The sequence below is a fragment of the Narcine bancroftii genome, chromosome 2 (assembly GCF_036971445.1).
Source record: "Narcine bancroftii isolate sNarBan1 chromosome 2, sNarBan1.hap1, whole genome shotgun sequence".
NCBI lineage: Eukaryota > Metazoa > Chordata > Chondrichthyes > Torpediniformes > Narcinidae > Narcine > Narcine bancroftii.
The window spans coordinates 309,624,349-309,646,514 of record NC_091470.1 but is presented as its reverse complement, the minus strand read 5'-3'; the positions used below and the strand labels follow the sequence as shown (position 1 = coordinate 309,646,514).

General features: G+C 41.5%; 1 protein-coding gene across 7 annotated transcripts in view; it reads right to left on the bottom strand.

The window, feature by feature from the left end:
• Window positions 1-22,166, bottom strand: part of LOC138755510 (coiled-coil domain-containing protein 178) — a 369,060-nt gene that overhangs the window by 245,433 nt on the left and 101,461 nt on the right. For all 7 annotated transcript variants that reach the window (XM_069921624.1, XM_069921626.1, XM_069921627.1 and 4 more), the window contains 2 exons: window positions 17,953-18,015; window positions 17,012-17,173 (listed from right to left, as the gene is read on the bottom strand). In XM_069921624.1, the coding sequence (XP_069777725.1) occupies window positions 17,012-17,173; window positions 17,953-18,015 (225 nt within the window). The remainder of the gene's footprint in view (window positions 1-17,011; window positions 17,174-17,952; window positions 18,016-22,166) is intronic.

Sequence of the window (22,166 nt, the reverse complement as noted above, 5' to 3'; positions counted from 1 at the left end):
GGAGACAAGGACCAGGACAAACAGTAAGTGAATACATGGCATCATTGCGCATACTGGCAGAGCACTGTCATTTTGAGTAGTTTCTAAATCAGGCACTACAAGACAGATTAGTGATGGGGCTGGCAAATCGCCAAACAAGACAAAAATTATTAGGAATGGTTACGCTACAGATTGCATACAGAACTGCCTGCAGCTCTGAAATGGAAGATGAAAACTTGGATGTGAGTCAACCAGACCTACTGGTCAGGAGGTCTTCCCGCCAACAATGCTTTCATTGTGGGAAATACAACCACCAACTAGAAAACTGTTTCTTCAAAAATTCTTAATGCAAGCATTGCAAAACAGAGGGACTTATCAAAGCTAAATGCCTGCTTTTAAAGTGCAGGTGGCCTGCAAATAAACAGGCAGCTACAGTCAAAACAATTACAGAGAGAGAGAGGCCACCTAGCAACGATGAAGATAACAGCCCAATGGCTGACTTTCAAGCTCCTGAAATATTACACACCTGAGGAATAAATGGAGGAAACACAGCAATCTTTGTACAGCTACAAAATAAAACATACACCCCTTGAAGATGGAGTTAGACACAGGGGCAGAGGTGCCCCTAATGTCGTTACATGTAAAGGAAAGCTTGCTACCACTCCTCCCAGTAAAAACAACTGAAATAACTCTAAGATCCGTTACAGGAGACAGAATCAAAGTGTTTGGAAAAAGTACGGTCCAAGTACAATACAAACAACAGCAACCAAAAATACTCTCTCTCTACATCGTAGATACCCAGGGACCAGCACACTTAGGAAGAAACTGGCTACAACACATTCTCCTAGACTGGCTGGAAATCGGTTCAATACTAAATGTAAACCACACAGACACCTCCCAGCCAGAACTCGACCAAATCCTTAATAACTATGCAGTGGTTTTCCAACAAGAATTGAGGAAAATCAAAGGTGTTCAAGCTAAACTGCAATTAAAAGGTAATGCAGAACAAAAATTCTTCAAAGCCAGAACAGTCCCATTTGCTATGAAAGGAAAAATTGAGGCTAAATGAAACAGGCTAAAACATGAAGGGATATTAGAACCAATACTATGCAGCGATTGGGCAACACCCATTGTACCCGTATGAAAAGCAAACGGTGAGATTAGCATTTGTGGTGATTACAAAATCACCATCAATCCATCACTCAAAATACCCGAACATCCAATGCCCAAGGCAGAATTGTTCCAAGCACTAAATGAAGGGCAAAAATTCGCAAAATTAGATTTGTCAGAAGCATATCAACAAATAGAATCAAGAGAATATGTGACAATCATTACTGTTGGGCACTATCAGTAGCCCCATTAATTGCAATGACAAAGACTTGAGGGGTACGATAGGCTTTATTGCACAAGACTTGAGCTGGCCCGGATGCAGACTAGGGAAGTACAGGGAAGGGAAAGGTAGCCCGACCTTTATGGCCTGGGTCCCAGGGGAGGAGTCCAGGTAAGAGTGTCATCAGAGGGTGGACCAGTTTGAACCAATTAGCATATACAATCCATACCATTACAAACTCCCATCTGGGACTATTCACCTATACACGCATGGGCCATACGGAATTTCAGCAACACCTGCGATTTTTCAAGCAACAATGGACAAATTACTACATGAACTCTCAATTGGGCGTTACCTAGATGATATCGTCATCATGGGCCGAAACGACAGTGAGCACTTATAAAACCTTGAAAAGGTTTAAAGCAGTCTACAACAGGCTAATATACGATTGCAAAAGGACAAATGTGACTTCATGTGCCCCTCAGTAACATACTTTGGGTTTATAATTGACAACAAAGGGATGTGAATGCATCCAGCAGGAACAGAAGCCATTCGCAAGCCCCCATACTCAACTAACAAATCAGAATTACAGTCCCTCCTAGGACTTGTTAATCACTTCCGAAAACATATCCCTAATATGTCTACACTATGCAGCCCGCTGAACCAATTACTCAAGAAAGATCAAACATGGTATTGGAACACAGAAAATAAAAACACAGTCAATCAACTAAAGGAAATACTAATGTCAACAGATAAGGTGCTGATCCACTATGACCCTAGTAAAGAAGTTACGCTATCTGTGGATGCTTCACCAGTGAGACTAGGAGCGGTACTACCCCAAATTACAGAAAAAGGTGAGCAACCAAAGATATGCTTTGAAAACATTAACCACAAGCGAACACGATTACACCCAACTAGAAAAAGAAGGATTGGCAATAATTTTTGGTGTAAAAAATTTCCACCGATATCTTTACGGAAAAAAATTCACCCTGATCACAGACAACAAGCCTCTTAGTTTAATCCTGGGGCCACACAAAGATATACAAGTATTAGCTGCAGCCAAAATTCAAAGATGGGCCATGCTACTAGCAGCATATAACTATGATACCAGGAACACTCAACAGCCATACAAATGCCTTATCACCCATGCCGCTACACGAGACAGAACAATGAGAAGAAATTACTAAATGGAGAGCAGAGGCAGCAGCCGTCAACCAAGAAAAACTTCAACAACTGTCCATTACAGCCCAGACGATTGCAAAGGAAACCCGAAAAGAGGCAACATTAAGCAAGATCCTATACTTCACCCTTAATGGGTGGCCTGAATCTGAAGTCATTCCAGAGGATCTAAAACCTTACCACACACGCTGCCATGAACTATCAGTCAAAGAAGGATGTTTACTATGGGATACCCGTACAATTATTCCAGCCAAATGGCAAATTACCATGTTATCAGAACTACACCACAACCATCCGGGAATGGTATGAATGAAGGCCCTGGCCCGAATGCATGTCTGGGGCCCTCTATAGACAGAGACATTGAAACAACAATAAGAGAATGCAAAGTATGTCAGTCAATGCAGCCAAAAATTCTGCAAGCTGAAGCTAATCAATGGAAATGGCTATCCAAATCCTGGCATCGGATTCATGTAGACTTCACTGGATCATTCATTGATAAGACTTTCCTAATAGCTGTTGACACATGCTCCAAATAGCCAGTAGTTTCACAGCTGAAAAACACCAAAGCAGATCCCACGATTGACTGTCTACAAGCTATCTTTGCCACTTATAGATTGCCTCATGAATTAGTTATGGATACTGGGTCTCAGTTTACATCAGAACATTTTTTTAAATTTATGCATGACAACAAAATTCAGACATATTTTGTCTGCACCCTATCACCCAAATACTAATGGGGAGGAAGAACTTTTTGTACAAAAATTCAAAAAAGCAATGAAAACCATGAAACTTCTGAATGCCTCCTGGACATACAAAATTTCAGATTTCCTATTGGGGTACAGAAACAAGCCACATCCTACCACAAAACGCACGTCAGCAAAACTAATGTTTTGGCGCAATCTGTAGACCAAGCTGTCCACAGTTCATCCAGATCTGGGTCTCAGATTGCAAAAAACAGCATCATTACAAACCTCACCTAGAACAATGGAAGTGAGCAAGAGAGTTCTGGTACAAGATTACAGACATGGGTGGTAGGAGTAATCTTACAATAAATTGAGCTCCTGCTCATTCTCTATTCTAGTGGGGGACAGATTGTCGAAGTGATACAATTATGAAAATTGACTGACACAAAGGTCCATGAACTGCCTCATGAACTGAAGGAGGTGGAACCGGACCTGCCATGGCCTGCCTGACCATCCCACCCCTCAGGCCAATTGGCGGGGTGGTGCAGAGACGGTCGCGGAGCAGAGCAGTCCAGTGAGGAGTCCAGTAACTGAGACACGCAGCCAGGAGTGTAGTGAAGATCGTCAGTGGCCGCTAGTCACCGTCGACCCTACTGTCTATGGATCCCGAGCAAAGACTGACATAGCAAACCACGTTGAGGCAGTCCAAAAGGGAAAGAAGACCACCTGAACGCTTTAAAGACTATGTTCCCTGATTATTATTAAATACTTTCGCTTTTATAATTCTAATTACTCATGAGATGTATTCTAATTCTCACTGTAGTCCTGAGCCTGATGTAATCTTGTTAGTTTGAATGGGCCCAGTCAGCATTTACTACATGGGGTGGAAGAGTGTTGGGTATAAGCTTGCCCTCTGCTGGACATCAAGACGCCCATGTCATGATAGGAACATAGGAACATAGGAAGTAGGAACAGGAGTAGGCCAAAAATGACCCATCGAGCCTACTCCGCCATTCATTAAGATTATGGCTGATCTAATTTATGACCTAACTCCACCTACCTGCCTTCTCCCCATATCCCCTAATTCCTCTATCATGTAAAAATTTCTCTAACCAAATTTTAAATATGTTTAATGAAGCAGCCTCAACCACTTACCTGGTTAGAGAATTCCAAACATTCACTACTCTAAAGGATGTGAAAGTATCACGTTTCCAAATCTTAATTGTGTGAGTGCATGCACAATATTGGGTTGGCAATTTAATGGATTGATCCTCTGTAATTTAAAAGGTGCTTCGAGCACCTTTAACCCAGTAATCACACCTGAGTCCCAGGAGGGCTACCCAGGTGCTGCAATTTTAAAGGGGCTACTGACATGTCTGTGCATGGCCTCAAGTACTGCCAAATTAAGGCCACCCGCAAATTGGAGGAACAATACCTTGGATTCCATCTCATCAATTTCCAAGCAGATAGCATCAAGCATGACCTGCTAAGTTTCTCCAGCACTTTTATCTATTGCACCTTAACCCCAGTGTCTTCAGACTTTCTTGTTTTAACATCAATATCGACATCTCCAATTTCCAGTAACTCCATCCCCTGGTCTCTCTCCCTACTCATCTGTCTCCTTTTCTCCAGCTTTGCATCCCTTTCCCTTCCTTCTCCTATCAGAGAGCTACCTTTCTTTGCTCTCTGTCCTCTCCCTCATCACTTCTCGGTTTCTTTCTCTTCTATCCTCCCACCTGATTACACCTATTGCCTGATAGCCTATGCCCTCCCCGCCCCCCCCCCCTCCTCCTTCACGCTTCACTTTTTAACTCAGGTATTACCTGTTTTTCCACACTCCTGATGAAGGGCTCAGGCCCAAAACATTTTTATTTCTGATGGATGCTATGTAACCTGCTGAATTTCTTCAGCACTTTTGTGCTTTGCATTTACATCAGGTTACATGATAGGATTTATTTAAAATCGCTTAAAATAATTTTGTGTGCACCAAAATGAAAAAAAATATTTTTGAGATAAGGGTAACAATATAACATCAATAATTTAAACTGTTCATCCATAACTGTCATCAGGCATACAGAGATTTCAATCTTTCATCCATCCATTTTATGAAGTTCCAGACCGTAGCTGTGGTGATATGTAATTACACCACTAGGTCACCAGGGGTCATCCCGGTGACCTTGTATATAAAGTAGTCCAGAGCTACAGTCCAGCCTTCCAGGTACGTCTTGCAGAGAGACAAGACCTCTTAGTGTACATATTAGTTTGTTAAAGCTGTCTTATACTCGCACTACTGGTGGTTATTGTCAGTACAATTATGCTGGAGGAAATCCAAATAAAAAGTAGTAAAACTACTCAGCTATCAACTATTATCCCAATACTTCTAATTGCAAGCACAATTTTAAACATTTTGGCTGAAAAATCCATGATGAATGTATCACAACTAAAATGCTAAATTTATATGTTCCTTGGTTATAGGTTTCAAGACTTTTTTTTTAGTCTGTATGTCAACAATGAGCACTTGGATCTCTGGACTGACAAAATAATTCCTCCTCAAAAATAATTCCATCTTGTCATCCATCCCCTCCCAAACCCCACTTTAATATGCAATCCTGTTAATAATCCTTGATGCACCATCAATCACTCAGGAGACCACTGTGGAGAAACCAATAGGCTTGTCTACCTTGATGTCCATCATCGACCTGATAAGTTGGTGCGGACTGTCATGGATGAGGGTGATAGAGGCTAGGGTCGAGTCGCTGTATATTTTTGCAGTAGAAGGTGGCGGCAACCAAGATGGTGCCCCCAGTGCCTGCATGCGGTGTTGCCGGATCCACAAGATGGCAGCCTCCGTGATCCGCACGCAGTGCAGCTGGGTCCTTAAGGTAGTGTCCAAGATGGTAGCTCCCTGGATCGCACATGGTGCTGCAGACTCCAGATGAAGGTGGTGTTGCAGAAGACAGCCCCCACAATCTGCATGCGGCGGTGCTAGGAATGGGTTTGGACTTCCACGCTTTGGTGTAGAGCCCATCTTTCCACAGCTGGAGCATAATGAATCCTTTACTGGGCAGCGTTTCCTCTGATGCTTGCACAGGCCACAGAAGTAGCACTTTGGGGGGGTTCCCAGAACACCACAGCTATGGTTGGGTTGTTACCAGAGCCAGTTGAGAGCATTGGGAGGGTTTTGTGGGAAACTGCTGCTGTAGTCTAATCATTAGTGGAGCAGAGGGGTGGTGGCATATCCCAGGATGGCTGTGACCGGTGTGATCACTAGGTGACCGCGTTGTCGATAGAGTAGGCCTCCATATTCTGGAGAGCCACCTCCAGCCTACCTGCTAGTTCAATTGCTCTCCACAGACTGAGTTCCCCTTGCTACACAAGTTTCTGTCGTATTCTTTGGCTTGGCTTCGCAGACAAAGATTTATGGAGGGGTAATGTCCAAGTCAGCTGCAGGCTCGTTTGTGGCTGACAAGTCCAATGTGGGACAGACAGACACGGTTTCAGCGGTTGCAAGGGAAAATTAGTTGGTTGGGGTTGGGTGTGGGTTTTTCCTCCTTTGTCTTTTGTCAGTGAGGTGGGCTCTGCAGTCTTCTTCAAAGGAGGTTGCTGCCCACCGAACTGTGAGATGCCAAGATGCACGGTTTGAGGCGATATCAGCCCACTGGCGGTGGTCAATGTGGCAGGCACCAAGAGATTTCTTTAGGCAGTCCTTGTACCTCTTCTTTGGTGCACTTCTGTCTCGGTGGCCAGTGGAGAGCTCGCCATATAACACGATCTTGGGAAGGTGATGGTCCTCCATTCTGGAGACGTGACCTACCCAGCGCAGTTTGATCTTCAGCAGCGTGGATTCGATGCTGTCGGCCTCTGCCATCTCAAGTACTTCGATGTTGGAGATGAAGTCGCTCCAATTAATATTGAGGATGGAGCGGAGACAACGCTGGTGGAAACGTTCTAGGAGCTGTAGGTGATGCCGGTAGAGGACCCATGATTCGGAGCCGAACAGGAGTGAGGGTATGACAATGGCTCTGTTTACGCTAATCTTTGTGAGGTTTTTCAGTTGGTTGTTTTTCCAGACTCTTTTGTGTAGTCTTCCAAAGGCGCTATTTGCCTTGGCGAGTCTGTTGTCTATCTTGTTGTCGATCCTTGCATCCGATGAAATGGTGCAGCCGAGATAGGTAAACTGGTTGACCGTTTTGAGTTTTGTGTGCCCAATGGAGATGTGGGGGGGCTGGTAGTCATGTTGGGGAGCTGGCTGATGGAGGACCTCAGTTTTCTTCAGGCTGACTTCCAGGCCAAACATTTTGGAAGTTTCCGCAAAACAGGACATCAAGCGCTGAAGAGCTGGCTCTGAATGGGCAACTAAAGCGGCATCATCTGCAAAGAGTAGTTCACGGACAAGTTGCTCTTGTGTCTTGGTGTGAGCTTGCAGGCGCCTCAGATTGAAGAGACTGCCATCCATGCGGTACCGGATGTAAACAGCGTCTTCATTGTTGAGGTCTTTCATGGCTTGTTTCAGCATCATGCTGAAGAAGATTGAAAAGAGGGTTGGTGCGAGAACGCAGCCTTGCTTCACGCCATTGTTAATGGAGATGGGTTCAAAGAGCTCATTGCTGTATCTGAACCGACCTTTTTGGTTTTCATGCAGTTGGATAACCATGTTGAGGAACTTTAGAACAGGTTCTCTGTCTACTCCACGGTGGACAAGCTTTGCATTCACAGGCCCTGCCGAGTGCTTGCAAGGCCTGGAGATATTCGGCGTTTGACTCACCGAGTTATTGCTTTCTGGTCACTAGAAGGTGTCTAGCATAGACAACGTTGATCTTATGCAGATATTGCCCTTTTAAGGTGTCCATGGCGTCTTGGTACGTTATGGTGTCCCTGATCATGAAGCACACCAAGATTACTTGCAGTTTTTCAGTTTCTGACTGCACAATAGTAGAGGAAGCCTGCAGGAATGCCTCAAAACTGTGAAGCCAGAGTTTGAAGCTGGTAGATGCCTTAGGTGATTGAGTGTCAATTTCCAGCTTTTCTAGTTTGAGGATCTGGTCCATTGTAGAAAACTTCAAATGGATTAAATTGAAGCACCATCAATCACTCAGGAGAAACCAACAGGCTTTAATTCACTTGAGAACATAGCATTCGGCTGTTCTGCACTGAGTTGCAGGGGGCTATGGAACAGCCACCTTTATACAGGACCCTGTGGGAATGGGCCACAGGTACAATTGGCCAATTAGCATGCTTGACCAGATAATTATATTATAGCAGTTTATCACAATCTTTTAAACAAAAATATGTTTCTTTAGACTCCCAGGATATGCCTTTGGGTTTCTCAACAGTCCTTTGATGGGTAAGTGCAATTGGTCTTATCAGAGATCATGTCTTTTCTTCTTCAGAATAAACATTAAGGAAGCATTTAAGCCCCAAGGGCTTTGACCAGGCTGTCTTCCAAAGACTTTCCACAAGCTTGCGAGCTTGTCCTGTTCCAGTCCCAGCTGCTGTTACTGGCTGTGACACTGTACAAGTGATCTCTCTCTCTCTCTCTCTCTCTCTCTCTCTCTCTCTCTCTGAGAGAAAGCCTGTTTGATTCTCTCTGCTTGCAAAACCACACGACCCTCTTAGAACAGCAAGTTATCTTCCAGACAATCTGCGGCTCCAACAAGATCTTTCATTTGTTGCCTTTTGTAAACAACAGTCCATTAGTGAAGTCTCTTGAAGAGCTTTGAAGAGCTCTTGCAATAGTTGTGAAACCAGTATGTCTAGCATTAGCAGAGCTCCAGTATTTCAAATAATATCTGTTTTAAAGTGTTTGCATGTAACCTACTCTAACAAACCTTTCCCAATTTATCTCCCAAAAACATTTCTATATACTCTGTCACATAGGATAGAGGCTACTTTTTTAAGACACCGCCTCATGTAGATGTCCTTGATGGAGTGAAGTTTGCTGCCTGTGGTATCACAGGCCAAGTTAACAACCCTCTGGAGTTTATTCCTGTCCTGAGAGCTGGCACCTCCAGGCAGTTGTGCAACCAGTCAGAATGCTCTCTATGGTATACTGTAGAAGTTTTTGAGAGTTTTCAGTGACATAGCGAATCTTCTCGGTCACCTCACAAATTATAGCTGCTGGCAAGCCTTCTTTGTGATTATATCAACATGGAGGCTCCAGGATAGATCTTTGGAGATGTTGACACCCAAGATAAAGCAGAAAGTCTTAATGGCTTCTTTATAGAGCGTGGGAATGTATAGGGACGAAACAATCATGGTAAAAGTGAGTCAGTCCAGCCCAGAGAACTGAAGGTTGTCATCCAAGTGTATGAGGTGTCCTGGATGTAGGTGGAAAGGGACTACCAAGGGAGATAAAATGGAGAAGAGGTATGATTATACTAGTTCTGAGGACAGCAGCAAGCAGAGGCACTGGTTTTAAGGGGTCAGTTGAGTTGGTGGATCTTGGGTAGGATGTGGAACTGAGCAGTGTGAGGCTGATCAGAGGCAGTTGAAGGGAGATTTCCTGAAGTGATTAGATCAGTGCTGGTGTGGGAGATGGTAGTCTGATAATTTTTTACCTCTGACCATGACATCCCTCCTCCATACCCACTCCAATTCATCTAATATTAATGATCTTACCTTCAATGGCAATAATTACAGTAATTCTTAAAAACCCTTAATAATATAGATCTATTGTGGTGGAACATTGTAACACATACATTGTACTGGTTGGCCCACCCCCTGATAATGTAACTCCTCTCCCTCAGGATTCCTAATAAAGGAAGTACCACCCATTCCCTCCCTCAGTACTGCCTTGGAATCAGGCCAAAGGCAGATAAGATATGGCTGCAAGTTTATAGCAATTAAAGCCTATTCATTTCAATTTCTGGTCTGTTGGGTCTAATTGATAGCACCACAATTTAAACACTATAATTTTGTGCTATGGACACTGACTCTAAGGATCCAGAGGTCTTTGTAAAATTCAACCAGTGGCTGCACTGCCTGAATGCCTTTATGAGGCCATATGATATTTGGGAAGAAGTTGATAAGAGAGACCTACTGTTTGCAACTGCATTTTCCAGATGATCAGGTACTGGGACACTTACTCAATTGCTATGGAGTTCCTGTAAAAGCAGTACTGGGCCCCAAATAATTTAATCTATGCCAGACACCTCCTGGCAGCCTGGTGAGTCCATTGATGAATATATTCGGGCCTTGTCGGAGCTGGGGCAAGCTTGTGGCTGCACCGATATTACAGCAGCCGTTTACCAGGAGGAGCTAATCAAGGATGCATGTATAACTGGATTCAGGTCTGACCATATCAGGTTCCTAGAGAAGGGTGATCGAACCCTGCAGGATGAAGTCAATCTCACCAAATCACTAGAGACAGCCCAACAGAACGTGGATGCTTTCTCCTCTAACAACGCGGCTGCCATGTGGGAACCATGGGCGCCACCACCTTTGGACGTGGAGTCCCAAAAAGCAGCTGAGCACACAAACTGCTATTAGTGCGGCCAGACAAAACACCTGCAAAAGAATTGCCCAGGCTGCGAAAGAAAAGGATACTACGCAAAAGTTTGTAGGCCCAGACCCTCCCCTTGTAGCATCGTGTGCAGGCAGCAGCCATTGCCATCTTGAACCACACCATTTCCGACCCCGCTTCTGGTTGCAAAGAACAGAGCGGTAGGAACCTGGGGACGACAGCCTCAGTTGGTGTCACTTCCGGCGGTGAGCGCGTGCTAATCATGGGGGTAGCCATCTTCAGGGCAGACATATTGGAGGTCACCAACGCATACATACAGCAGCAGTGAGTCAGACAATGAGCTGGCAATGGTGTCTATTATTCTGGACCAGAGCAGCCCATATCAATTATCAAGGTCCACCATGGATATTGAGGTAAATGGCCGCATTACAAACTGCTTGTTCGACATGGCATTCACCAAACACTTTATGCACTTGGGCACTGGACAGAGCTGCTCCCTCACAGTGACCCTAATCCAGTGTAAAATCTCATTGGCGTCCAAGTCCCACTCGACCAAATTCTAAGGTAACTGCACAGTAACGCTAACCATGTGTGGCACCAAGTAAAAGAATTTTAAATTGTTAGTTACGCCACAACTCTGTGCACCGGTCATACTGGGGCTGGACTTTTCAGTGCCAACTTAAAAGTGCACTGATGGAATATGACAACCCCAATCCCTCCCTCATGGTCTGTTATAACCAACCGTTGCTAAACCACCCACCTATCTTCCTGAACACCACCCACTGCTCAGGACCTGCAGTCTGTCCACCATCCAGGTCCACCCAGCCCCCGTTGGAAAACCTCACTTGCGGCTGTAAGCCTGTGGCAACTAAAAGCAGGTGATTCAGCCCCAAGAACAGAGTCTTTACCAAGGCTGAGGTTAAGCAGCTCCTGGTCGAGGTTATCATAGAACCCAGCATCAGCCCTTGGAGAGCACAAGTAGTGGTGGTAAAGAGCAGAGAGAAGCACAGGATGGTCATAGACTACAGGCAGACCATCAACCAGTTCATCCTCTTGAATGCCCACCCCCTCCCCCGCATAGCCAACATGGTGAACAAGATTGCCCAGTACCAGGTCTTCTCCACCATTGACCTCAAGTCGGCCTATCACCAGCTCCCAATCCACCCAGATGATGTTCTAATATATTTGACTGACCCTGAGACATCTTTACGAAGATTATATGTTCAATTGGAAGAATATGGAAAAGTTTTGGATTATAAAGTAAATTAGGATAAAAATGAAATTATGCCATTAATGGAAGGTGATTAAACTCAAAGTCAAAGGCACACTCAGTTTATTGCACAAAAGAGGGTATTAAATGTTTAGGTATATGTACGGACAGTAATTTGAAGAATTTATATAAATTGAATTATTTATCATTATTTAAAAGGTTGAGGAAGATCTGAAAAAATTGATTAATTTACCTAGAACTTTAGTTGGAAGGGTTAATTGTATAAAGATGAATATATTTCTGAGAATATAATATCTTATCCAAATATTATTTATTTTTAAACCGCGAAAATGTTTTCAACGATTAAATAAACATGTAAAGAAATTTCTTTGAAAAGGTAAAATGTCAAGAGTTTCTATAGAAAAGTTGACATGGAAATATGAACTGGGAGGTCTACAGCTTCCTAATTTTAGTGATGCAAATTAGATTTGTTGCTTCTTTTTTTTGAAAGTAAAAAAAAATTGGCATGGGTAAGTATAGAACTCAATAAAACAGAAGAGAGGAAGGCAGAAGAATTTATATATGTGGGTATCAAAATTGATGGGTGCTGACAGGGAGACACCATTGGTGAAACATTTGCTTAATATTTGGAATAAAATAAATGATAATATTTATGTAAGAGGGTCTATATCGCCTGAAATGCCATTGATCTGAAATCCCCTTATAGCTTGTTCAAGGGATAATTAGTTTTTGAATATCTGGTTTCATAAGGGGAGGGTAAATGTTGAAGAATTTTATGAAAGGGGTCAATTAATGTCATCGAAACATCTGAGGAAAAAATATGATATACCGCATAATACTTATTTTTGTTATTTTTAATTAAGAGCATATTTAAGGGATAAGCTTGGACCAACTATGCTTTTTTTTAAATCTAGTTATACTGAAGCAGAACTTATTAGGAGAGGGATTGTTAAAAAAATTAATTCTATGATATATTCATTATTACAATCAGGAACTCCTAAACAAGGACTGCATAGATCTAGAAAGAGATGGGAAATAGATTTAAATATTATAATAATCATATAACAATTATAGCATGAAACCAGGCCAATTTGGCCCTTCAAGTCTGCACTGATCCAAGTACCCTCCTCTAATCCCACTTACCAGCACTCTGCCCATATCACTCCATCTCCCTCCCATCCATATACTTATCCAACTATTTCCTAAATGACAAAATTGACCCTGCCTCCATCACCTTTCCCGGAACCTGATTCCACACAGTAACTACTCTCTGAGTAAAGAAGTTCCCCCTCATGTTACTCCTAAACCTTTGCCTGTCAACTCTCAACCCATGACCTCTTGTATCCATCTCTCCTACTCTCAATGGGAAAAGCCTTTCCACATCAACTCTATCTATCCCTCTCATTATATTAAACACCTCTATCAAATCCCCTTTCAGCCTTCTACGTTCCAAGGAATAAAGACCTAATTTGCTCAATCTCTCCTTGTATTCCAGATGCTGAAACCCAGGCAACATCTTTGTAAATCTTCTCTGCACTTTCTCTATCTTGTTAATATCCTTCCTATAAATCGGTGACCAGAACTGCACACAGTACTCTAAATTTGGCCTCACCAATGCCTTGTACAGTTTCATCATTACTTCCCAACTCCTATATTCTATGCACTGATTTATATAGGCAAGCATACTAAAGGCCTTCTTCACCACCCTATCCACATGCGCTCCTACCTTCAGGGAACAATGCACCGTTATTCCTAGATCTTTCTGCTCCACTGCATTTTTCATTGCCTTCCCATTTACCACATTTGTCTTGCTTTGATTATTCTTTCCAAAATGAAGCAAATATGGAAAGATTTATGTAGGGATTGTATGACTAATACTATTAATGTAAGATATAGACTAGTCCAATATAAATTTTTTTACATGAGCTACATCTTACACCACAGAAATTGAATAGACTGAAATCAGATTTATCAGATCAATGTTTTAGATGTGGTGAAGATGTAGGATCTTTCATACATTCAACTTGGTCTTGTCCTAATGTAAGAACCTTTTGGGCAGATTTACAGAATTTTTTGGAACAAGTTGCAGGAATTCTTTCTGCAATGTCTTGTTTTATATTTATTAGGAAATATTGAAGGTACAAGACCTAAAGTAAAATTGTCAATTTATCAATTGGAATTTGTTAAATTAGCATTAGCAGTAGCAAGGAAATGCATGCAGTTACTTGGAAGCCTGATATGTTTTTGGGTATGCCAAGGTGGGATGCAGAAATTCAAAGTTGTATCCCTTTGAAAAAAAAAATTACATACAATTTGAGGAACAGGTATTTGCAAATTTTTGCAGATTTGATGTCCTTACGTCCAAATAATTGGACTAAATTTGTAATGATGTCCTTCCTTTGCCTCTAGACCTGTGAGATTCTCCTCTGAGTGTTTATGAAGAACCAGGAGATATGTGCTGGACAACATCTCTCTCTGCAATTGAAAAACTTTCTCTTTCTTTCTTTGTAGTTTTTATATATAGAGTTTATATAAATATATATATATATATTTTTTTTTCTTCTTTCTTTGGCTTGGCTTCGCGGATGAAGATTTATGGAGGGGTAATGTCCACGTCAGCTGCAGGCTCGTTTGTGGCTGACAAGTCCGATGCGGGACAGGCTGACACAGTTGCAGCGGTTGCAAGGGAAAATTGGTTGGTTGGGGTTGGGTGTTGGGTTTTTCCATATATATATGCACATACACACACACACACACACACACACACACACACATATATATATATATATACACATACACACATATAGATATATACAATTACTTTTTTGAGGGGGGCGGTTGGAAGAGAGGGGGTTTTGGGATGGGGTGAAAACCATCATGTATGTAACTTGAATTTATTTCTTTTGAAATCTGAGCTACTATATTAATTATAATTACTACATGTATGGACATTTTTAAAAATAAAATATTTTTTAAAAACTTTCCTCTATGTGGTCAAGGAACCATGCAATACTAAATCTTTCAAAGGCAGTGGCAGCACCGCTGTAAATGGAGTTCCAGCTAAGTCCACTTGTCTGATATCTGCCACATTACAGTTTGCAATAAACTCCTGCATGCATGTGGACTCTCTTTAAAAAATGGAATCTATCTTCCTCTTGAGTACATTTACTCTTAAACAGGTCCATCCAGTTTGCAAACTTCCTAAAAGTTTCATGGAATTACATATTGCTCTAGTGTAGTACTCAGGGCTCCACATAGTAACTCAAATCCCTTCATCAAATAGGAAGTTTATTACCACCAGAATGTGCAATTGTCCCCTCCCAGAAACACATCCTCAACAATTCTATTTATTCCACGCGATATCAAGAAACCACTGACAATTCTGGATATAACGTATATGATGGGATGACAGAGTATTCTGGCTTTTAGAAGATGTGCTCTGGAACTTGTCACCCATCGACCAATCTGTTTCACAACATAAGTCTACATCTCGACAATGTTCAAAATTAACCAGGTATTATAGTTTTAAAAAAAGCTGGAGAACCTAAGTTAGGATGCTACAGCCAAATTAATCCACTCTCAACAATCAGAAAATGTGATAGATGATGCCACCACCCATCCTCTCAGGCAGCATTTACTCAACAATGTCAACAATGTCCAGATGTAAACTTCAAAGAAGATTTTGTTAAATGGAAGAATAAGGGCAAAGGCTAGAATGGCCTTTTCTCAATCTACATTTTAATGAGCTGAGCTGAAGATGATTGCATCTAACTCATTTGACCAAGTGTGTCATCAAGGAATAAAGAAAAGTTGAGATCAAAAAGCTCAAAAGGTTAGATCCTGTACAAAAGAACATGGTGATTAACGTTCAGCAACAATCAGATCAGCCACATCATTTCACTCAGAGCAGTCTCCTACACTGGTCATCTTCATCTTTCTTCCATCTTAAAGTCAGAAGTGGGGAAGTTCACTGATAATTGCATCATATGCAATACAATATGAAACTCTCTGCAAAAAGTCTATGCCTTCATACTGCAAGACTTGTACAAAATTCAGGTCCAGTAAGATAAGAGGATATCAATATTCATGCCATAGAAATACCAGGCAATGAGAGTCTCCAACAAGAAATATTCAACCAAGTTTTCTTCAACATTTAATGCATTACCAATGCTGAGTTGTACACGGAAGACTCAGCATTGCAAAGGAAATTCAAATGCCAGTCAGCACTTGACTCACCATTTTTAGGACAGTGAGAATTGACTTCCATGCCAAGAAGAATGAAATCTGGACTCTGCACAAATTTACATCCAATGTTGGAGCTAGACTTTTTTGATATCTCATTAGTGAATTAATAGAGAAAATATTTTATTTTCATGTTTGACTCTGAAGCAAGTTTCTGTTGACCAAAACAGTTACAGAGAGAAAAACCCATTTCAGAATTTGATACATTGTATTGCAAATGTTGTTCTCTTAAATTCAATGACAGTAGTAATTAATACATCTATGGATAATGAGCAATAGACATTGCTCAGATATTCATCTGTACTTTTCAGTTGCACATTACAATGACATCTGCAAAAATATCACAACTTACAATATTTGTAGATTTTACTTTTGATACCATAATTATTCTCATCTGAAAAATTGATATTTTATCACTTCTAAAATTGCTCAAAATGATTAATGACTTTTACCACACCTTTGAAGTAAGGGACTACGGATGTCAATAAAGCCACCATTTTTTCTTATTCTCACCACTGTAGAGATATCAATATTATTCACTGACAAGCAACCGTTTTCAAATCAGGAGTGTGTTATGTATATGAGGATCCTTTGTTCAAAATATTGGCACTGTAGTGCTGCTCCAGCTTGACAGATCACCCACCAGACACATTTACCACTGTATCCAAGATAATCACTCCAAAGCATTTTTGGCCACAGAAACTTAAATTTCATTTTGGTGCAATACTTTTCTTTGAGCATACAAGTTTTGTGAAATTATCTGTGAACTACACCAAATAATGAGGCGGCAGCTAAACTGAAACCAAATATTTTTTTGTAAAATTTATTTTTTTTTACAATGTGCTGAATGGGATGCTTTGCAGGTCAGTTGTCAAATGAACACTAAAATTTTCCAAGAGACTTACTTCATGAAGGTTCAGGTACAGAGCTTCCAGTTCCTTAAATTTTGTTTCAATATTTTCAACAACTTTCTCAACTTGAACAACCTTATTTAAGGCTCTTTTTTTCTTCTTGTTAGAGTTTTCTTTAAACTGAGTAAGTTCTGCAGCATCCAGTTTAACTTTGTCCTGTATTTACAAAACAACGCCAAGAACTAGTTAAATTTGCAACTTGGAAATACGAGGACCATATATTTTTAAAGAATTAATTACACAGTTCTGCTTTAATAGGGTATTATAAGTGATCAATAGCACATCAAAACAAAGTAATTAAGAGAACAATTTAATGCAGATTGGAATTGTGATAAGAAATGCATAACAACTACAGGAAAGTAGTCTTAAATCCACTGTAACTTAACTGCAGTCTGGAATAAAGCCCTTAATCAGGGAGTTCATCTTTGATGTTTGTAGAGATTGATAGAATGCTTTAAAATTACATGTTCTCCTGTTTTGTACAGAAAATGATGCAGTGCCTGGAAACAAAGACTGTATTCCAGTCCTCCATCCTAGTGAATGTAGACCAAATTGAGACGAGTAACTGGCAGTGAAGATGTGCAACTCATAATGAATCACCTCATCATCCAATGATTTTGTACTCATTGGATCTCAATGTGGATATTCTTTTCTGCAGCCAACACTGAACATAGATTGTCCACCTAAAATTGAGAAGGTACATTAAGAACATTATTTAAAACCCTGAGTCTGTGCATCTGAATTGCAGAGAAACCCTGCAAAACAATGGAAGGAGCACATCAGCTTATAAACTACCCAAGCACCTTCAGCCACATTTGTTGATGAATGTGTGATTCATATTCACCTCATGAGCCATAAAAGCAGAGGAGAAGCAAGTCATGTTTGACCCTTGGAACTGCCTATGAAGGAGACAATCAGATACTACAGTTCTTTACCTGAAGCTTTGTTAGTTGTATCATTTCGTCTTTGATTTTTTTCTTCAACTTTACAGTCTGATCCTATGAGAAAAGTAAAACAGATTTAAATTTGGACAATTTCACACAAATAGAGTAGAATTTCAATGATTGCAATTCAAATTATGCTATTTTAAACTTACTGAAGCTGTATGCCAAAATTTAGTGCTGAAATCTGGAGCAAAACACAATCTGCTGGAAGAACTCAGCACCAGTGGAGAAAAAACATTATTAATATTTGGGAAGGAACCCTTCGTCATGACTGAGAGTTCAGAAGGGAAATAGCTAGGAAATTGAAGACAGGTTGGGAGGGGATGAACAGGAGCCAGTAGGGGATTGGTGAAGCTGGAAGGGATGAAGATAACAATCAGGTGCAATTGATTGGCAGGTGCCAGTCAAAGGGAGATAAGAGCAAGAGAAACAAAGGAATCAGGTGGAGGAAGATGAATCATACAGGGTGTTGTGGGAGATAAGTGGAGACAAAGGCTTCCAATGCTGGAATCTCATTAGATGACAAGGTAATAATAATGATATAACAAAAGACCAGATAGAAAGAACTAAGGATATGGGAGGATGTGGTGGAGGGGATACTAGTCCAAGAGGATGAGAATGGGATTGGGCGACAAGGTGAGAAAGGGCAAAAAAAGAAGGGGGCGGGGGAAAAATAGAAGTAGGTTGGAAGATGAGAAAAGGGATTTGTTACCTAAAATTGGAAATTTCAAGGGTCAAACCATTGGACTTTAGACCGTCCAGGTGGAGTACGAAGTATTTTTCTTCTAGTTTACATTAACCCTCACTTTGGAAGTAGAGAAGGCCAAGGATGGACAGTCACTGTGGGAGTGGGAATTGAAATAGCAAGCAACTCAGTAATACTATTGAAGACAGAGTGTGGGCACTCTAAAATGGTCCTTAAGTCTGCATTTGTTCTAATAAGGGGACCAATCCATCTCTAAAACAACAACTTACTGTCAAATCATTTCAAATCCTAACAGAAACCGGTGTGGACCTGACAAATTAAAAGGAATAGAAAAACATCATAATTTGATGTCTTCAAGTTCCACATTGATTGTTCAACTAGAGCCTTGCTCAATGACCATTATGATTTCTCTTTCAATAACTATTTGTTTCATATCATATAACTAATGTAGAATTCCATTATGAGAATTTAATATTTGCAGTGACCTCACAGAAAACTCTGATTATCCAAGTCCTGGAGGATGTAATATGGGGCATAGGGAGGGGAAACGTGATTGTGTATGGTGGAAATAGAAACAGTCATACAGAACAGAAGCAGGCCATTCAACCGATCCAATCTTTGCTATGGCTTCCTCTCACATAGGGAAGATCATGGGTCACAGGAACCCCTTGTTTCTGAATCAGCAAGTCACAGTAATAACTGCTTTTGATGAACTAACAAATCTTATTAGTTCTTTTCTTTGGCTTGGTTTCGCAGAAGAAGATTTATGGAGGAATAATGTCCACGTCAGCTGCAGGCTCGTTTGTGGCTGACAAGACCGATGTGGGACAGGCAGACATGGTTGCAGCGGTTGCAAGGGAAAATTGGTTGGTTGGGGTTGGGCGTTGTCTTTTGACAGTGAGGTGGGCTCTGCAGTCTTCTTCAAAGGAGGTTGCTGCCCGCCGAACTGTGAGGCGCCAAGATGCACGGTTTGAGGCGAGATCAGTCCACTGGCGATGGTCAATGTGTCAGGCACCAAGAGATTTCTTTAGGCAGTCCTTGTACCTCTTCTTTGGTGCACCTCTGTCTCAGTGGCCAGTGGAGAGTTCACCATATAACACGATCTTGGGAAGGCGATGGTCCTCCATTCAGGAGACGTGACCTACCCAGCGCAATTTGATCTTCAGCAGTGTGGATTTGATGCTGTCGGCCTCTGCCATCTCGAGTACTTCAATGTTGGAGATGAAGTCGCTCCAGTGAATGTTGAGGATGGAGTAGAGACAACGCTGGTGGAAGCGTTCTAGGAGCCGTAGGTGATGCCGGTAGAGGACCCATGATTCGGAGCCGAACAGGAGTGTGGGTATGACAACGGCTCTGTATACGCTAATCTTTGTGAGGTTTTTCAGTTGGTTGTTTTTCCAGACTCTTTTGTGTAGTCTTCCAAAGGCGCTATTTGCCTTGGTGAGTCTGTTGTCTATCCTTGCATCCGATGAAATGGTGCAGCCGAGATAGGTAAACTGGCTTACCGTTTTTAGTTTTGTGTGCCTGATGGAGATGTGGGGGGGCTGGTAGTCATGGTGGGGAGCTGGCTGATGGAGGACCTCAGTTTTCTTCAGGCTGACTTCCAGGCCAAACATTTTGGCAGTTTCCACAAAACAGGACGTCAAGCTCTGAAGAGCTGGCTCTGAATGGGCAACTAAAGCGGCATCGTCTGCAAAGAGTAGTTCATGGACAAGTTGCTCTTGTGTCTTGGTGTGAGCTTGCAGGCGCCTCAGATTGAAGAGACTGCCATCTGTGCGGTACCGGATGTAAACAGCGTCTTCATTGTTGAGGTCTTTCATGGCTTGTTTCAGCATCATGCTGAAGAAGATTGAAAAGAGGGTTGGTGCGAGAACGCAGCCTTGCTTCACGACATTGTTAATGGAGAAGGGTTCAGAGAGCTCATTGCTGTATCTGAACCAACCTTGTTGGTTTTCGTGCAGTTGGATAACCATGTTGAGGAACTTTGGGGGGCATCCGAGGCGCTCTAGTATTTGACAAAGCCCTTTCCTACTCACGGTGTCGAAGGCTTTGGTGAGGTCAACAAAGGTGATGTAGAGTCCTTTGTTTTGTTCTCTGCACTTTTCTTGGAGCTGTCTGAGGGCAAAGACCATGTCAGTAGTTCCTCTGTTTGCGCGAAAGCCACACTGTGATTCTGGGAGAACATTTTCGGCGACACTAGGTATTATTCTATTTAGGAGAATCCTAGCGAAGATTTTGCTTGCAATGGAGAGCAGCGTAATTCCCCTGTAGTTTCAGCAGTCTGATTTCTCGCCTTTGTTTTTGTACAGGGTGATGATGATGGCATCACAAAGGTCCTGAGGCAGCTTTCCTTGGTCCCAGCAGAGCTTGAAAAACTCGTGCAGTTTGGCATGCAGAGTTTTGCCGCCAGCCTTCAAGACCTCTGGGGGGGATTCCATCCATACCTGCTGCTTTGCCACTTTTCAGTTGTTCAATTGCCTTATATGTCTCTTCCCAGGTGAGGACCTCATCCAGCTCTAGCCTTAAGGGCTGTTGAGGGAGCTGGAGCAGGGCGGATTCTTGGACTGAGCGGTTGGCACTGAAAAGAGATTGGAAGTGTTCTGACCATCGGTTGAGGATGGAGATCTTGTCGCTGAGGAGGACTTTGCCGTCTGAGCTGCGCAGCGGGCTTTGGACTTGGGGTGAGGGGCCATAAACAGCTTTTAGAGCCTCGTAAAAATCCCTGGGAACCGCAATGGAAAATTCACCAGACAATGATAAATTCAAATTTTTTTTTTCAGTTAAACTATTAATAACATAACATTTCTTACTTACTCTAAACTTTTTTAAATTTTTTTTTATTTCTTGCACTATGAGTCATATCAATAACAACATCCAGAAATAATCATCGTCAATATATACATAGTGACATTTTTTCTTTCCCCCCTTTCATCCCTCTCCCCTTCCCCACCCCTCTTCAAAAATTAATAAATAATAAAACACATAAATCAAAGAAATAACAAAAAACAAAAAAAAGTCATATCGTCTACTTTCACATATTTAAATCTTATTGTGCTCATAATTATGTTGTTGTAAAAGATGGAGGTTTGTGGTCGCCATTCTCCGACATATTTGTTCGAATAATGTACACTTGTCTTTCAGATTGTATGTAATTTTCTAATGGAATATATTTGTTTATTTCTGTAAACCACTGTTGTATTTTAAGGTTTGTTTCCATTTTTCAGGTTGTTATTATAATTTTTTTTGCTACTGCTAGTGCTATCATAATATATTTTATTTGGACTTTGTCTAATTTTAGTCCTAATTTTTTGTCTCTTATATTATTTAACAGAAAAGTTTTTGAATTTTTTTTGGTAGATTTTTTTGAGTTTTTGTTTAATATTAGGTTAAGATCTTCCCAGAAAATTTTTACTTTTGAACATGTCCAAATTGCATGTAATGTTGATCCAGTCTCTTGTTTACAATGAAAACATCTCTCCGGTGCTGTTGGGTCCCACAC